Source organism: Pezoporus flaviventris, unplaced genomic scaffold (genome assembly GCF_033815535.1).
Source record: "Pezoporus flaviventris isolate CSIRO_AGI_PZ_B2104156 unplaced genomic scaffold, CSIRO_AGI_Pfla_v1 ptg000083l, whole genome shotgun sequence".
Taxonomy (NCBI): domain Eukaryota; kingdom Metazoa; phylum Chordata; class Aves; order Psittaciformes; family Psittacidae; genus Pezoporus; species Pezoporus flaviventris.
Genome location: NW_026892631.1, coordinates 1,065,807 through 1,078,835, shown reverse-complemented (window position 1 = coordinate 1,078,835; position 13,029 = coordinate 1,065,807). Strand labels below are relative to the sequence as shown.

The 13,029-nt window shown below is 37.1% G+C and overlaps 1 protein-coding gene across 2 annotated transcripts in view; it reads left to right on the top strand.

The window, feature by feature from the left end:
- GPATCH2 (G-patch domain containing 2) overlaps window positions 1–13,029 on the top strand; it is a 114,324-nt gene that overhangs the window by 22,827 nt on the left and 78,468 nt on the right. For both annotated transcript variants that reach the window (XM_061475566.1, XM_061475567.1), the window contains exons 4-5: window positions 1,329–1,511; window positions 2,611–2,690. In XM_061475566.1, coding sequence (XP_061331550.1) covers window positions 1,329–1,511; window positions 2,611–2,690 — 263 coding nt within the window. The remainder of the gene's footprint in view (window positions 1–1,328; window positions 1,512–2,610; window positions 2,691–13,029) is intronic.

The following is a 13,029-nucleotide window of genomic DNA, read 5'->3' as shown; positions in this document are numbered from 1 at the left end:
AGATATTGGCTTTGAATTTCATTATTTGTGTTTTCCCATTGTGGCAATGAAGTTTTACACAAATACTTTTTGATCCTGAAAATTACATCACAAATATGTTGCGTTTGGGTCTTGCTCAATTCTGCCTAATGAAAAATTAAAATGCCAAACAAATAATTTATATGCAGAAATAGTGAGCTATGGTTTGGATACTTCGAAGTAGAATTAAAATTTACAGCACATAGTTTGAAATCTGGTATTTGGATGTAAGAAAGGAAATTTGTCTTATGAAGCTAGGATGCTGGATTCTTCCTCACGGGCTTTAGCAATAAGACAAGGGGTGATGCGTTCAAGCTAAAACAAGGGAAGTTCAGGTTACATGTAAGGAAGAAGTTCTTTACTGGGAGGGTGGTGAGGCGCTGGAATGGGTTGCCCAAGGAAGTTGTGAATACTCCTTCCCTGACATAGTTCAAGGCTGGGTTGGACAGAGGTTTGGGTGACATCGTCTAGGGTGAGGCATCCCTGCCCATTGCAGTGGGGTTGGAACTGGATGATCTTAAGGTCCTTTCCAGCCCAAACCATTCTATGATTCTATGATTTTTCCTGTCTTCTGTAAACTACTTTGTATAAGTGAACGTGTTTTAAACCAAACATAACCTTTTTTTTTTGGTTGCCAGCATTTTTATGAGCTCAGATTTTCAGTCTTGTCTTACTTTTGACTTCAAACCCAGGTATTTAAATACTGCATCTATGTCAGTAAAAATGACCAGCTTTGTGATATAATGCAGTATTATTCTCAATCCTATGATGCTGTCAGTTTTCATTTAAACCCAACTTTTTCAAAACTTATTTCTAAATGAACTTAATCAGATTAACTTCATTTAGTCACATCTGCTCATGATTTTTTCCCCTTTTACTAGCCATACAAATCATGAAATTAAGCTAATTATATACCATTATCGGCTGCAAAGAACTAGTTCCACAGTTTTATACCTTTTAATTCCCTGCAGGAGATTAAGGCTTGTTTTTTGTTAATATGAAAAGTGCAGTAATTTAAATGGATTTCCCTGCAGTTATTGCCAAAGGATTAACTAGTTTATTATTGTTTTTCTCTATTGTAAATTGTTTTAAAACATTACATTTGATGTGGTTTCATTGATGGCAATGCTTGTCAAGCTATTGAGAAACATTTTCTAAATAGAAACTGCTATATACAATTGTTATACAGCTATAAAGCAAAAGAAATAATTGTGCTGTCAGAGTGTTTATTGATGGTGACATCTGATTTTTGTCTTCTCTGCTCCTCCGTCTCTTTTGCGGGGCTGGGGGGGAACACTGCCCTCACACAGGTGATGATGAGCAGAGTGATTGGTTTCATGAAAATGAACCTGGTGGAGCATGTGGAATTACTGGAGTCATTCCATGGTGGGAACAAGAAGACGCTACAGAACTTGAAAGAGAATTGCCTGATCCAGTCTTCGAAAGTATTTTAACTGGGACTTTTCCTCTCATGTCCCATTCAGGGAGGAGAGGTAAGACACAATCAAGTAAATGCAAACTGTAGAGTCATTTGAGTACAGTAGAAGGATATCTATACATATAAAACATGAAAAATGCTGACAAGATCTTGGAGTTACCAGTTTGTTCCCCTGAACAATTTCATTTGTAAGTATCATTAGACAGAAATAGTTTTTAAAACTCAGTTGTTAGAAAAGTCAAATTTTAAAATTTGGCTTGTTTTTATAGCCTGCTCTTATTTGTATTGATGTTTCCATTGAGAACAGCTTTATTTGAAGTGAATCTTAGTATCCTGTTTTGTTCCTGGCTCCTGTGATAGTGTTTAGAGTTCTATAGAGGTTTGTTAATTCAAAAGTTGGAGAGTAGTGTGACCATCTGCTTTGCTTTATGGTCAGGCAGTGTTGTTTGTAGAGAAGGTGGAAGGGTTCCTTTAGAGCAAGGATTGAGATTGTAATTTAGAAAATACCTTTTTTTTTTTCTTTAAAATATTTTAGACAGCTGTGGATCCAGTGTATCCAATGGTAAGTTGCACCAGAGTTAGATTGCGTTTACAGCTGGGAACCCACTCTTATCTAAAGACTGAAGTTGCAGACCTCAACTTGCTGCCAGAGAGTTTTGTTGTACCTTCCCTCTGCCACAAGGATCTCTTTCACATTCAAATGCAGATCTTTTATGTGAGCAGTGGTCAAATCACTTTTAAACTGCTCTGCACAATGTAATGAATTATTGTGTGAAGCTTATTTATGAAATGCTTGAAATTGTTTCTGAGGACTTGGTCTTTGTGAATTCACCGGATTTAACGTGGTTTAGTTCTAATAAAGTTGTAAGTGATGCAAAAAACCTTTCCTACTGATCAGAGTGCTCTGCTCATGCAGCCAACTGTGCATAGAACCAGGATGGCAGTAAGAATATCTACAGAAATACTAATTTTTATAACAACTTAGCCTTTCTCTCACTTTCCCCATTGTGCTTTGTTGCCACCAGTACAATTGACTATATTAAGATGTTTTTATTGAACTGGTCAGATTAATAGATTGGTGTGTAATGGTGAATGTTATTGGTTTCATGGTATAGAAAATGTTCTTAAATCAGTTTGTACTTCTTTTTTTTTAGGTTTCCAGAGTAGATTTAGTCATCTTCATGGAATGCCAGCAAGAAACATAAAAAAGGCTTCAGGAAACCAGAATGCATTGGTAGGTGCTTTTATTATTGTTGACTAATGTGCACAGTTCTTAGCGGTATTTGGGTTTGCTTTTTGTTTTAAAAAAAACATATTTCTCCCATCCTTGTTTCCTAGTGTTGTAGATAGGTAATGGAAGGGCGCCACTGCTGCTGATTATTGCCTCTTTTGTAATGGAATATTTGTGTGTGCTTGAATGGCAGAAAGAGTTGGATATTGTCTCTCAGTACTTATTTTGAACTGAGTGAAGGGGAAGCTTTGGGGGAGCATTATTAGAAATTTTCAGTGTGGATCTTATGTCTATATGAAAACATGTTTAAAATGAAAATCAAACCAAAGTTAAATGTTAAGTTTTTCTCACACTGAAAGCATTTTAGGATGGATTTATTTTGATTTCTTTTTCTCCCAAAAGTCTGCTTTGAAAAATCTGTCTTTACTCTCTTGTCTGGGTGACTTCTGTGTGGTCAGGTAAAGGGTCTGTACAGTCTAATAATATGATTTTCCCATAGCTGTTTTCTAAAATAAGATTATAATGAATTTATGAGAATTTGTTCTTCAGAAGAGACTTCTCAAGTTAAAGCATTTAAATTTATTAATTTAATTATATAAATGTTAATATTTTTGTTATATATAATATATATTAGATATATAAAACTATCTATATTAAAATATATTTTAATAAATATTAATTTATTCATGCAGTCTATTGTTTTCTTATTGGGATAGTGTTTAGAAGAGAAGGAAGCAGGATGTGGGAAACTCTATGTCAATGTATAATAAACCTGCTTCAACCTGATAAATACTGCAACATCAATGTTCTTTGTATTTGAGAAAATTAAATGGTTTCCAATTTTAATTTACCTTAAAGTAAGATGCTTCTCAGAAATATAAGAGAAATATGCAGAGAGAATAAAAATTAACTGTGAGAAATGTAACTTGTTTTGAAGAGGGAAGGGTTTTATAATTGATGTCCCTGTCCAATAATTGCCATTTGGAGCTGAATAAGATGCTTTAAAACCTTGGCCTGTGATCTTTGCTGTTAGTGGTCATGAATTAGATGAATGCTATCTAGTTCTTGGTTTCCTATCTACCTATTTTTATTTTTGGTTCAGTGCTTGCTTGAGCATATCTGGGATTTGTAGCCCATTTTCTAGGCTTATTGCAATTTCACTCTGGTATTTTATAGGAGCTATTATAACTGATGGGTTAGCTTCATGGTGTTGATGATACATAGCTTAACTACCCTAAAAACTGCCTTTCTAAATTGTAAAAGGGTGATTAAATTTCAATTGATGAAGATATACAGTGAATGCATTTATATAATAAAAAAATCCCAATGTTTATTTTCTGCTACTCTTTCTGAATTGTCCTTAGGAGCCTATTTTTTCTTCTAGCCATGATATCTCATACTAAGATGAGTAAAGATGGCATTGTAGTTCCCTTTATAACAAAGTGCAAGCCAATCTACTAAAGACTGCTAATTCAGTTACCTCGAGTTACTAAATATATCATTTACATAGTGTAGTTAAACAAGATTGTCCTGCAAACATAGCTTCTAAGCCACTATTTTTAGGCAGGAGTGTATATATAGAATGGATGTGCAGCTGGCTCTTCACATGCAGTTTTCTGACCTTCTTAATGTCTATTTATGTTTGTGGGCACATTTGCTGCATCCATCATTGCAAACATATCTATATAAGCTAAAGTTCATGTACTTCTTTTTGTTAGTGGTTGCTTCTTAAAGAAAATCTTCTTTTAGGTCCTTTAATCCAATGACAAAAAAAAAGTTGTTTTATACCTGTGACATCTGATAACAAAGAACAAGAAGTAATTACTGCTATTAGATTGTAACAGTGAAGAAAAGCAAGGATGCTTTTAGAAAGATTAATATCCTGAGGAAAGAACACTGCAGACTCAACTGATTGAGCAGAGTTGTGCTGTGACTTAATTCTTTTTTAGCAGTGAGGAGTCTGATGTCTCTATCACTGCTTTTACACAGACTCGAAAGACAAAGTAAAAAATGGAGTTTCCTACTGAGATACCCTACCTAAAAGCCACACATTATATCCTGCATTTGGCCTAAGGATGTGTAGTTTGTATCTAGGAAATGTGAGCATATAGTTACCTCTTTGCATACAGGCAATGTGTGTTTAAATTTCTTTGGGGAATTTAATTGAAGGTTCACAGCTACAGCAGCTAGTGGAGCCTTGAAGCAATTACTGGTTTAGGGAAGGCAAAATGAATAGCTAGGGTAGATAATACCTTGATACATTGTCATCTTCTGTCAAAAAATGTTCAATGCCAAACTGTTTGGTTGATTTCTTGTGAGAAACATCAAGCCAAGAGTGTGATTATTACTTGCTATATATTAAGGGAACTGCCAGCTTACATTGTTTTCACACCAGAAGCAGCGAGAGCTCAGAATAGGAAGAAGGATGCTGCTCTTTATAGGCCAATTAGTGAACTTATTTGTAGTATCCACAGCTGGCATTCAGATTCTGTCCAGATGCTTTTCCTGAATTTCACTGATGAGTTGCTTAATTTTAACAAACTTATGGGTCTTTCTGTCATCAGGCATGCTACCTTTGAGTCAAAACGTTCTTTTAATGATCATACACTGGACAAGCAAGAGAGAAGTAAAAACCTGGCACGCAAATGCTATGAAAATCTAATGTGCAGAGTGTTGTCATATAGCAGATGACAACTGAAAATGAAATGTAAAAAAAATTATTGCAATTGGTTTATCCCTTTAATCCCTTTGGATTATCCAGTTTACTAAAGATAGGCACGTTTCTTATGGAATCTGCCATTAAGTGGTTTGTCAGGTGTGTATTTTGGCATACAATTACAATGCCGGCTTTTCATGTCTTGATTTCTTTGTATTGTGGCAGCATCATTTGGAGCAGAACTTTATTTGAAAAGAAATAGAAAACATATTTTCTAATGTACTATGCTTTTGATTCCACCTGTGTCAAGTTGCTAGTAGCAATCAGAAGCATGATCCATGTACTTTCATACCATACCAGTAAGTACCAATGTACTCTTTTAATAAGGTATATTGCATGAAATCTTACTGTGCCTGGTTGAATTCTGCGTTTACATAAGACCGGATCAGCTGTTCCTAACCCTTGAATCCTTTTGTTAGGTAAAAATTCTACATTTCAAAGGTAGTATCCTATGAATGAAATGCAGATTTCTTAAAGGAATGCTTTTTTTTTTCATCTTTTTTCTGTATGTGTTTATAGACTTGCATGTCATGTAGTACTATATCTGTCCTTTCCAACAAATTACGTGTGAAACTTCAGTATTTAGAAGAATCAAATCTGAAATCTAACATTTTAGGTGCACTGGAAATGTGAAAGTTCATTTCTGTGATGTAGAACACTAGATAAACTCTACCTTCAATGATGAAGGCTGCCATACTTTTTTTCAGATGGATTCCTGGGAAAATCACAACAGTCCTAATGAAAGAAAATAAGAGTTTATAATTCTAGTTAGTGAAAATAGAACGTGACTACTTTTCGTTTCTTTCAAAATTTTTTGGCCAACTTAGTACTTGATTGAAAAGTTCTACTTTTTTCATCACAACTCCATACAAATAAGTGAAAGGGCTAAAAATGAGCCCTGCTGTCTTAGCTGTTCCGTGTGTGGTTCTGCTTAGAGTTCCTTCTCGGAAACAAGAGACACTGTAGGGTTTTGTTTGAGGACTCTTGCTTGTCATCTTCCTGCATGTATTCCTTGTCTAGGCTGGAAGCTGGGAAGTGATTTCACTGAGGTGAAGTGCAAAAAACATGAGCAATAAAAAGGATGCTTTCTTTTGATTCTGCCAAGTTTTCATCCATAACCTTTATGTCATGGGTTTTCATTTCATGGTATTAAAGACAGCCTATTTTAAGTCTTGCACTCCTAGGATTGATTTGTTTCTTTTTGCACAGCTGTACTACTGAGTTAGACTATACATAGTTATAATTACTCAAAAAGTAAATAATGAAAGCTACATTTGTGAGACCTGTTATCTGAAGGTATCTGTGTATGTCTGTTAAATTCTGTGACTCTTTCTCCAACGTTCAAAGATAAAATAGCTTTTCTCAAAAATAAAATGTGTTGTTGGGTAACTGCTATATTGATGTGAGGAGAAAAGATGTATTGAGCACTTCTGCTTTTTGTTTACTGCTTTCAAAATGTAAAATCAAACCTTTCTGCATCTAAATTCTTTCTAACTGAAGAAAGGGGTGTGTTCAGGATTTCTTTTTTTCTTGTCAAAATATTTTGGAAACGGAGTGAAAAGGTATTAGATAATAATCCTTGTTACAGGCAGTGTTCCTTAGAGTAAGTAAGTGTAAGGCAGTATTGGTCAGAAGCCTTCTTATGGATGTTCTGCAGCTTTTGGAAGAGCACCATTTCTCAAGTTAAAGTTGATTTAGTGTTTTGGAGAATTCTTTTACACCAGATGTGTGCCATGTAGTTAGATAAAACACAGTTCAGTTTGTGAGGTGTATGAAATCTCTGGGGTTTTAATTAGTTTCTACACTTAACTATTCTCGTTTGAAGCATAGTCTTTACCTCAAAATCTGTGGAAATGTGAGTGGTATTAGATGATGTCTGATAAGAAAACTAAACTCTTGTTGGATTCCAGACTTTCATTTATTCAAGGTCAGTAATATTAGGCCTGTGTCTGAGGAGGGTATTTTGAAACCTTGCGCTGCTAATGCCACAAATTAATTTCTGTTTAATCTGGTAGGAGAGTAGGGGCTTGTGGTTTTTGTGATGGCGGGTTATTAAGATTTCCTGTCATCACAGATATTTTCACCTACTGAAAGCATTTCTTGCTGTGTTTTTCCTTTTATTTTTTAAAACTTTTCCTTATTTGTAAGTCTTAAATTTATATCTGCTTATGTGAAATATAGTGATAAAGTCATGCTTTTTTAATCCTCACATTACTTAACTCAGTACCTTATTTTTATAACATAGAGGGAAAATCTTCCTTGTTTCCTGCAGTCACATGCTTCCTGTAGATACAGTTTTTCAGGCGGAAAAAATCAGGTTGTTGGCAGAGGAGAAGCTGCTGTGATGGCAGGTTAGGCTCCACCTTCAGTTCTTCCTGTGTTTAGTCATTGACAGAAATGCTACTACAGTTCTTAAGGAGTGAGTCAGATGGTACTCTTCTGGGCTTCAGATCTTGGTCATGTTGAAATAGCTTTATTGTATGAGAAAACAAAAGGGAGGGAAAGAAACTTCTGTCAGATGTCAAAACCCCATTATAAACAATGTAGGTTTCAAAAATGGGATGTAAATATTGGGGACGATGATGAGTAACCTGTGGTATTCTTAACTTCACATATGTAATATTTGGGGGGGAATTGATTACTGTTCTTACTGCTGCTGTGTATCTTGCATAGGAATAGGATCTTTTTTTCCACAAATTACTTTTCAAGTACATTTTTGCTAAAGCTTTCACTTATACTGAGTAGAATTTGTTCCACCTGCTGTGGGTAGGCACCTGATGGAAGAGTAGAAGTTTCTTAGGGACTTGAGTAATAACTTAATATACTTGGTGTTCAAAAGAATCATAATTAGACCCGTACCATGTTTCACAGTAGGTCAGTATTGGTCAAAGTGGTTTCTATTAATGGCTGTACCAATAGCAGTACCCATACATAAGGCAGTTAAATACTGTGATTGTTCAAAGCAGAGCACTAGAATTAGATTGGTTTTGTCAGTATAGTTGTCATTGTTACAAAGTATTTTGGGTTCTAGCTGTCCCTTGTGAGATCTGAATGGTTTAATAAAGTCTGCCTTACAACCTGTGTTTGCTTTAACTGACAATGATTTGTGTGTTACTTGTAATTGTCTGATGAAGATCTATGATCATTTTAGTGTCATCAAACCTATAAATAGGCACAAATAATACCACAGCATTTCTGTCTGATTTGAGCCTGCAGTCCATTAGCCAAAAAGGACTTACCAGTAACTTAAATACCAAATATTTGGATTTCAACAAATCTAAGGTTGGTCAGGTTTGTTATTAGTTGTTATCTAAGTGTAAAACACCTCTGGTGTAATTAAAATAGCTAGAGAAATCCTTTACTTTGTAAATTAGAGTGTATAGTCTTGAATTCTATCCTAGTTTCATTCTTGCTAAGTGCATGCTGATCAAAGAAAACAATATTTTCAACGTGTCAGGCAGTTAATAGCTTATAGAGGTAACAGTTGTACTTTAGCAATGAAATGAAGATACCTAGTGGGTGTAACTAACAGAAACAGCTGCTCTGTGCCAGAGTTCACAATGTTTTTTCTTGGTTTATTTTGCTTGCTGAGAGGGATCAAAGCATAGGTTTAAAATATCAATGATTAATTTCTGTCTGGCCGAAGCAAATATGGAGACTTAGTCTCTTTTCTTGGACTCTCCCTTCAAGTATAATGTCAAAACCAGCATCCCATTTCAGCGATATAGATGCCCTCCAGCACTAGTCTCGGAAATCCCAAATGTGCTGCTTATTTTTAAAACGCATCTTGTGCATTATTCATGGTGACAAGTGCTGTGAACTCTTAGTCTGAGCAGTATTCCTTGTAATTCACCTTAACCCAGCCACTCAAGTGATAGTCATCTACAATTTCATTTAACTTTACTTTTAATTTAGGTTGAATGGCAGAGTATGCATTTTATTCTTCAGTTTGTTTCTGTCTTGAAAACATATTTAATAAAGTTTTACAGCGCTTCTTACAGATAATAGTGATTTTAAAAATGTCTGACTTCAAAATAAGAGGCAGTGTAATTATTCCTCTTGTTTTCTGCTGCTTATCACAAAGAAATCCCCCTTCCCGGTGTCTGGCTGCATTAAATATTACTGCAGACATTTGGAATTTGCTTGTTTTAACTTCCTAAGTCCAGATTGGGGTTTTTTTGATGTTTTATGGTTTAGTGCAATTCTAATGGAAAGAATTTGTCTTTAAAAGCAATGGGTTTAGTATCTCTTCTGCAAAAATTTCACTTGGTTGCATTTCTTCCTTACTGCCTCAGTAGCAGCATATTGAAGACTTAATGGTCAAACAGCAGCATCTTGTATCCAGAGTCAAGTTAGGAGTTGTATTTCCTTGTATTGACTTTGAGAGGGAGTTGATCACTTAATGCTTAGAATAGACAGGAAATCATATGTGTAATAGGCAAGAAACACATGCACAGATACTGTGCATTAGCTGATGAGAACCATCTCATTTATGCTGTAGTAACATCATAAATGTCAAGTAAATCATGACAGTGTGTCATGGTTTATACCCTAGCCAGACAGCTTGTTCACTACTCACTCCCAGTGAGTAGTGGTGGGCTGAGAGCAATCGAGGCCCCCCCCCCCGCCACCCCGGGGCTCTCCCCTTCCCCGCTCCCATGAGTGATGGGGAGGAGGATCAAAGGAGTGCAACTCCCATGGGTTGAGACAAGAACAGTCCAGCAGCCAATGTACAACACAAATCACCACCAACGACAACAGTGATAAGAGAAAATAACAAGGGAAGAGAATACAATACCGCTCACCAAGAAACAAGTCTGACCCAGAAACCCCTGTCCTTCCAGGTAACTCCCAGTTACCCCCCACCCCAGGCATGACGTGCTGTGGTATGGAATACCTCTTTGGCTAGCCTGGGTCAGGCGCCCTGTCTCTGCTTCCTCCCGGCTTCCCCTCCTCCCTGGATGGAGCATTCACGACTTCTCTGGGTGCCCTGTTCCAGTACCTCACCACCCTCACAGTAAAGAACTTCCTTATATCTAACCTGAACTTCCCCTGCTTCAGTTTGAACCCATTGCCCCTTGTCCTATCACTACAGTCCCTGATAAAGAGTCCCTCTTCAGCATAATAATTATATATATCACATATATATAATAATCTATATATTATTATTAGGTAATAGGCATACCTACAATGGAAAGGCTATTTCCTGAAGCTAATCAGTAAGTTAATAATGCTGTTTGTTGTGAGGGCAAGTCACAGAAAACTCAAAGCTCCTCTGTTTAGTGGTCTCTTGATGCTGTGGAAAGCCATACATATAATTTTGGTTTGATCTTATCAAAAATACAGTTACCTTTGCTTTGTATATATTGGAATAAAGAGGACAAGAATAGGTTTTGTTAACATCAGTGCTTCAAACTGGAGTGGTTCAAGAGACTTGATCCTTGCCTTTTAATCACTGTCCCTTCAGTTAGGCCACAGCACCTGATTTTTTGGTTTCTTTTCCAAATGAAGCACACCACTAGAACTGATCACGTGAACCCTTTCAGTGTAACACTTGTGATAACTGCTCAGAATCCGTTCCGTTAAGCCCCTTGCAGCTTGATTCAGCAAACACTTCCTTGCTTCTGATGAGATGATTTTGTTGTGGTTTGGTTTAACTTTTCTCACTGTGAACTTTAGGTAGTCCCTCATTTGACAGGGGATTTTTGAAACCTCCATTCAAAAAGTATGAGAATAACTTTCTTGTTTCCCGGTCTTGACTTAGCACTCCATCAGATTATGGTTTTAAAGGTCAGGGAAGAAACTTATCCTCAGTTCAGAGGACTGAAAGTTGTCTATTTAGGCAGTCAGTTTCCCACTGCTAGTTGATGGTCAAACTGTCCTGCTATACATGTATTTTCATTAAACACTTGTGAAATTTGCTTTAAAATCATTGCATAAAATATGTACCATTTCCCCTTTCTCTTTGACCTCTTCCATTAGTTCTAAAGGGCTTATTTTAGAAAGACCTAAACAGATAGATACAGTAAGTTTACAGGATTGCATTTTTATTCTTTATAGAACATAGTCACACTGGAGGAAAAGAAATGCTTTTTTCCTGGTTTATGTCATGTTGTTAGGCTTTGAAAAGGAAAACATGCTTATGGTGATTAGCATTTCACTCTTGTTGGTGTTTTTAAGCACCATCTAATCATTGATGTAGGTCTAAGGCAACTTCTAAGTACCTAGAATAATTTTAAGAACATTACCTGTTCGAAGGTACCGTAAGGCACCTTTCAGATGCAGTAGAATATAGCACTTTAAATGAAAGACAGGAAATGACTGCATAAAACCCAGGGTTGGGTTTTTTTTGTGGGCAAATAACAGCTAGCATTTCAGTGTTAAGTTGGGCATGTTCACATTGGTGCTGTTCAGCATCTTTGCTGGTGACATGGACAGTGGGCTTGATGCGCCCTCAGCGAGTTTGCCGATTTCACCAAGCTGTGTGGTTTGGTTCACACACTGGAGGGAAGGGATGCCATACAGATGGACCTGGGACAGGCTTGAGTGGTGGCGAGTGCTAACCTCATGAAGTCAGGTAAGGCCAAGTACAAGGTTTTACACCTGGGTCAGGGCAATCACAGGCAGGAATACAGGCTAGGTGGAGAATGGATGAGAGCAGACCTGCAGAGAAGGACTCGAGGCTATTGATTGATGAGAAGCTCAACATGAGCCAGCTTCAGTGTGTGCTTGCAGCCGAGAAAACCAACTGTATAATGGGGTGCATCAAAAAGAGTGTGAGCAGCAGGTCAAGGGGGGCGACTCTCCCCCTCTACTCTGTTCTCCTGAGACACTGCCCAGTTTTGCATGCAGCTTAGGGGCAACAAAACAAGAGGGACCTGCTTGAGTGAGTGCAGAGGGAAGACATGGAGATGATCAGGAGGCTGGAGCACTGCTGCTATGGAGATAGGCTGAGAGAGTTGGGCTTGTTCAGCCTGGAGAAGAGAAGGTGCTAGGGAGACCTTATAACAACCTTTCAATACCTTAAGGGGTACTGTAAGAAATCTGGAGAGGGGTTTTTTACAAGGGTGTGTAGTGACTGGACAAGGAGAAATGGTTTTAAACTGAAAAAAGGGAGAGTTAGTTTAGACATTAGGAAGCAGTTCTTCCCTGTGAGAGTGCTGATGAGCTGGCGCAGGGTGCCCAGAGAAGCTGTGGCTGCTCCATCCCTGGCAGCATTCAAGGCCAGGTTGGACAGGGCTTGAAGCAACCTGGTCAGGTGGAAGGTGTCCCGGTCCATGAGAGGGGGTTGGAACTGGACGAGTTTTAAGGTCCCTTCCAACCCAAACCATTCTATGGTTCTGTGATAAATACTGAAAAATATATGGCTACCCGTTGTTCAGGAGAACAGAAACTTGTCTCAGGTTATTGGGAATAAACTATGTAATTGTCACATATACATAAATTTTAAAAACTCTGAAGGATTTATTCAAGTTTTCTTTGTACACAGCTGATCTCTTTATAAAATGAATTCCCTTCTATCAGTGATGTACGTGTGTATTTTGCTTAGGATTTAATGTGATTTTTTTTTTTTGTTTCGGGAAAACAACATCATTTACATAGGGTGTTTTACTGAATATTACATTA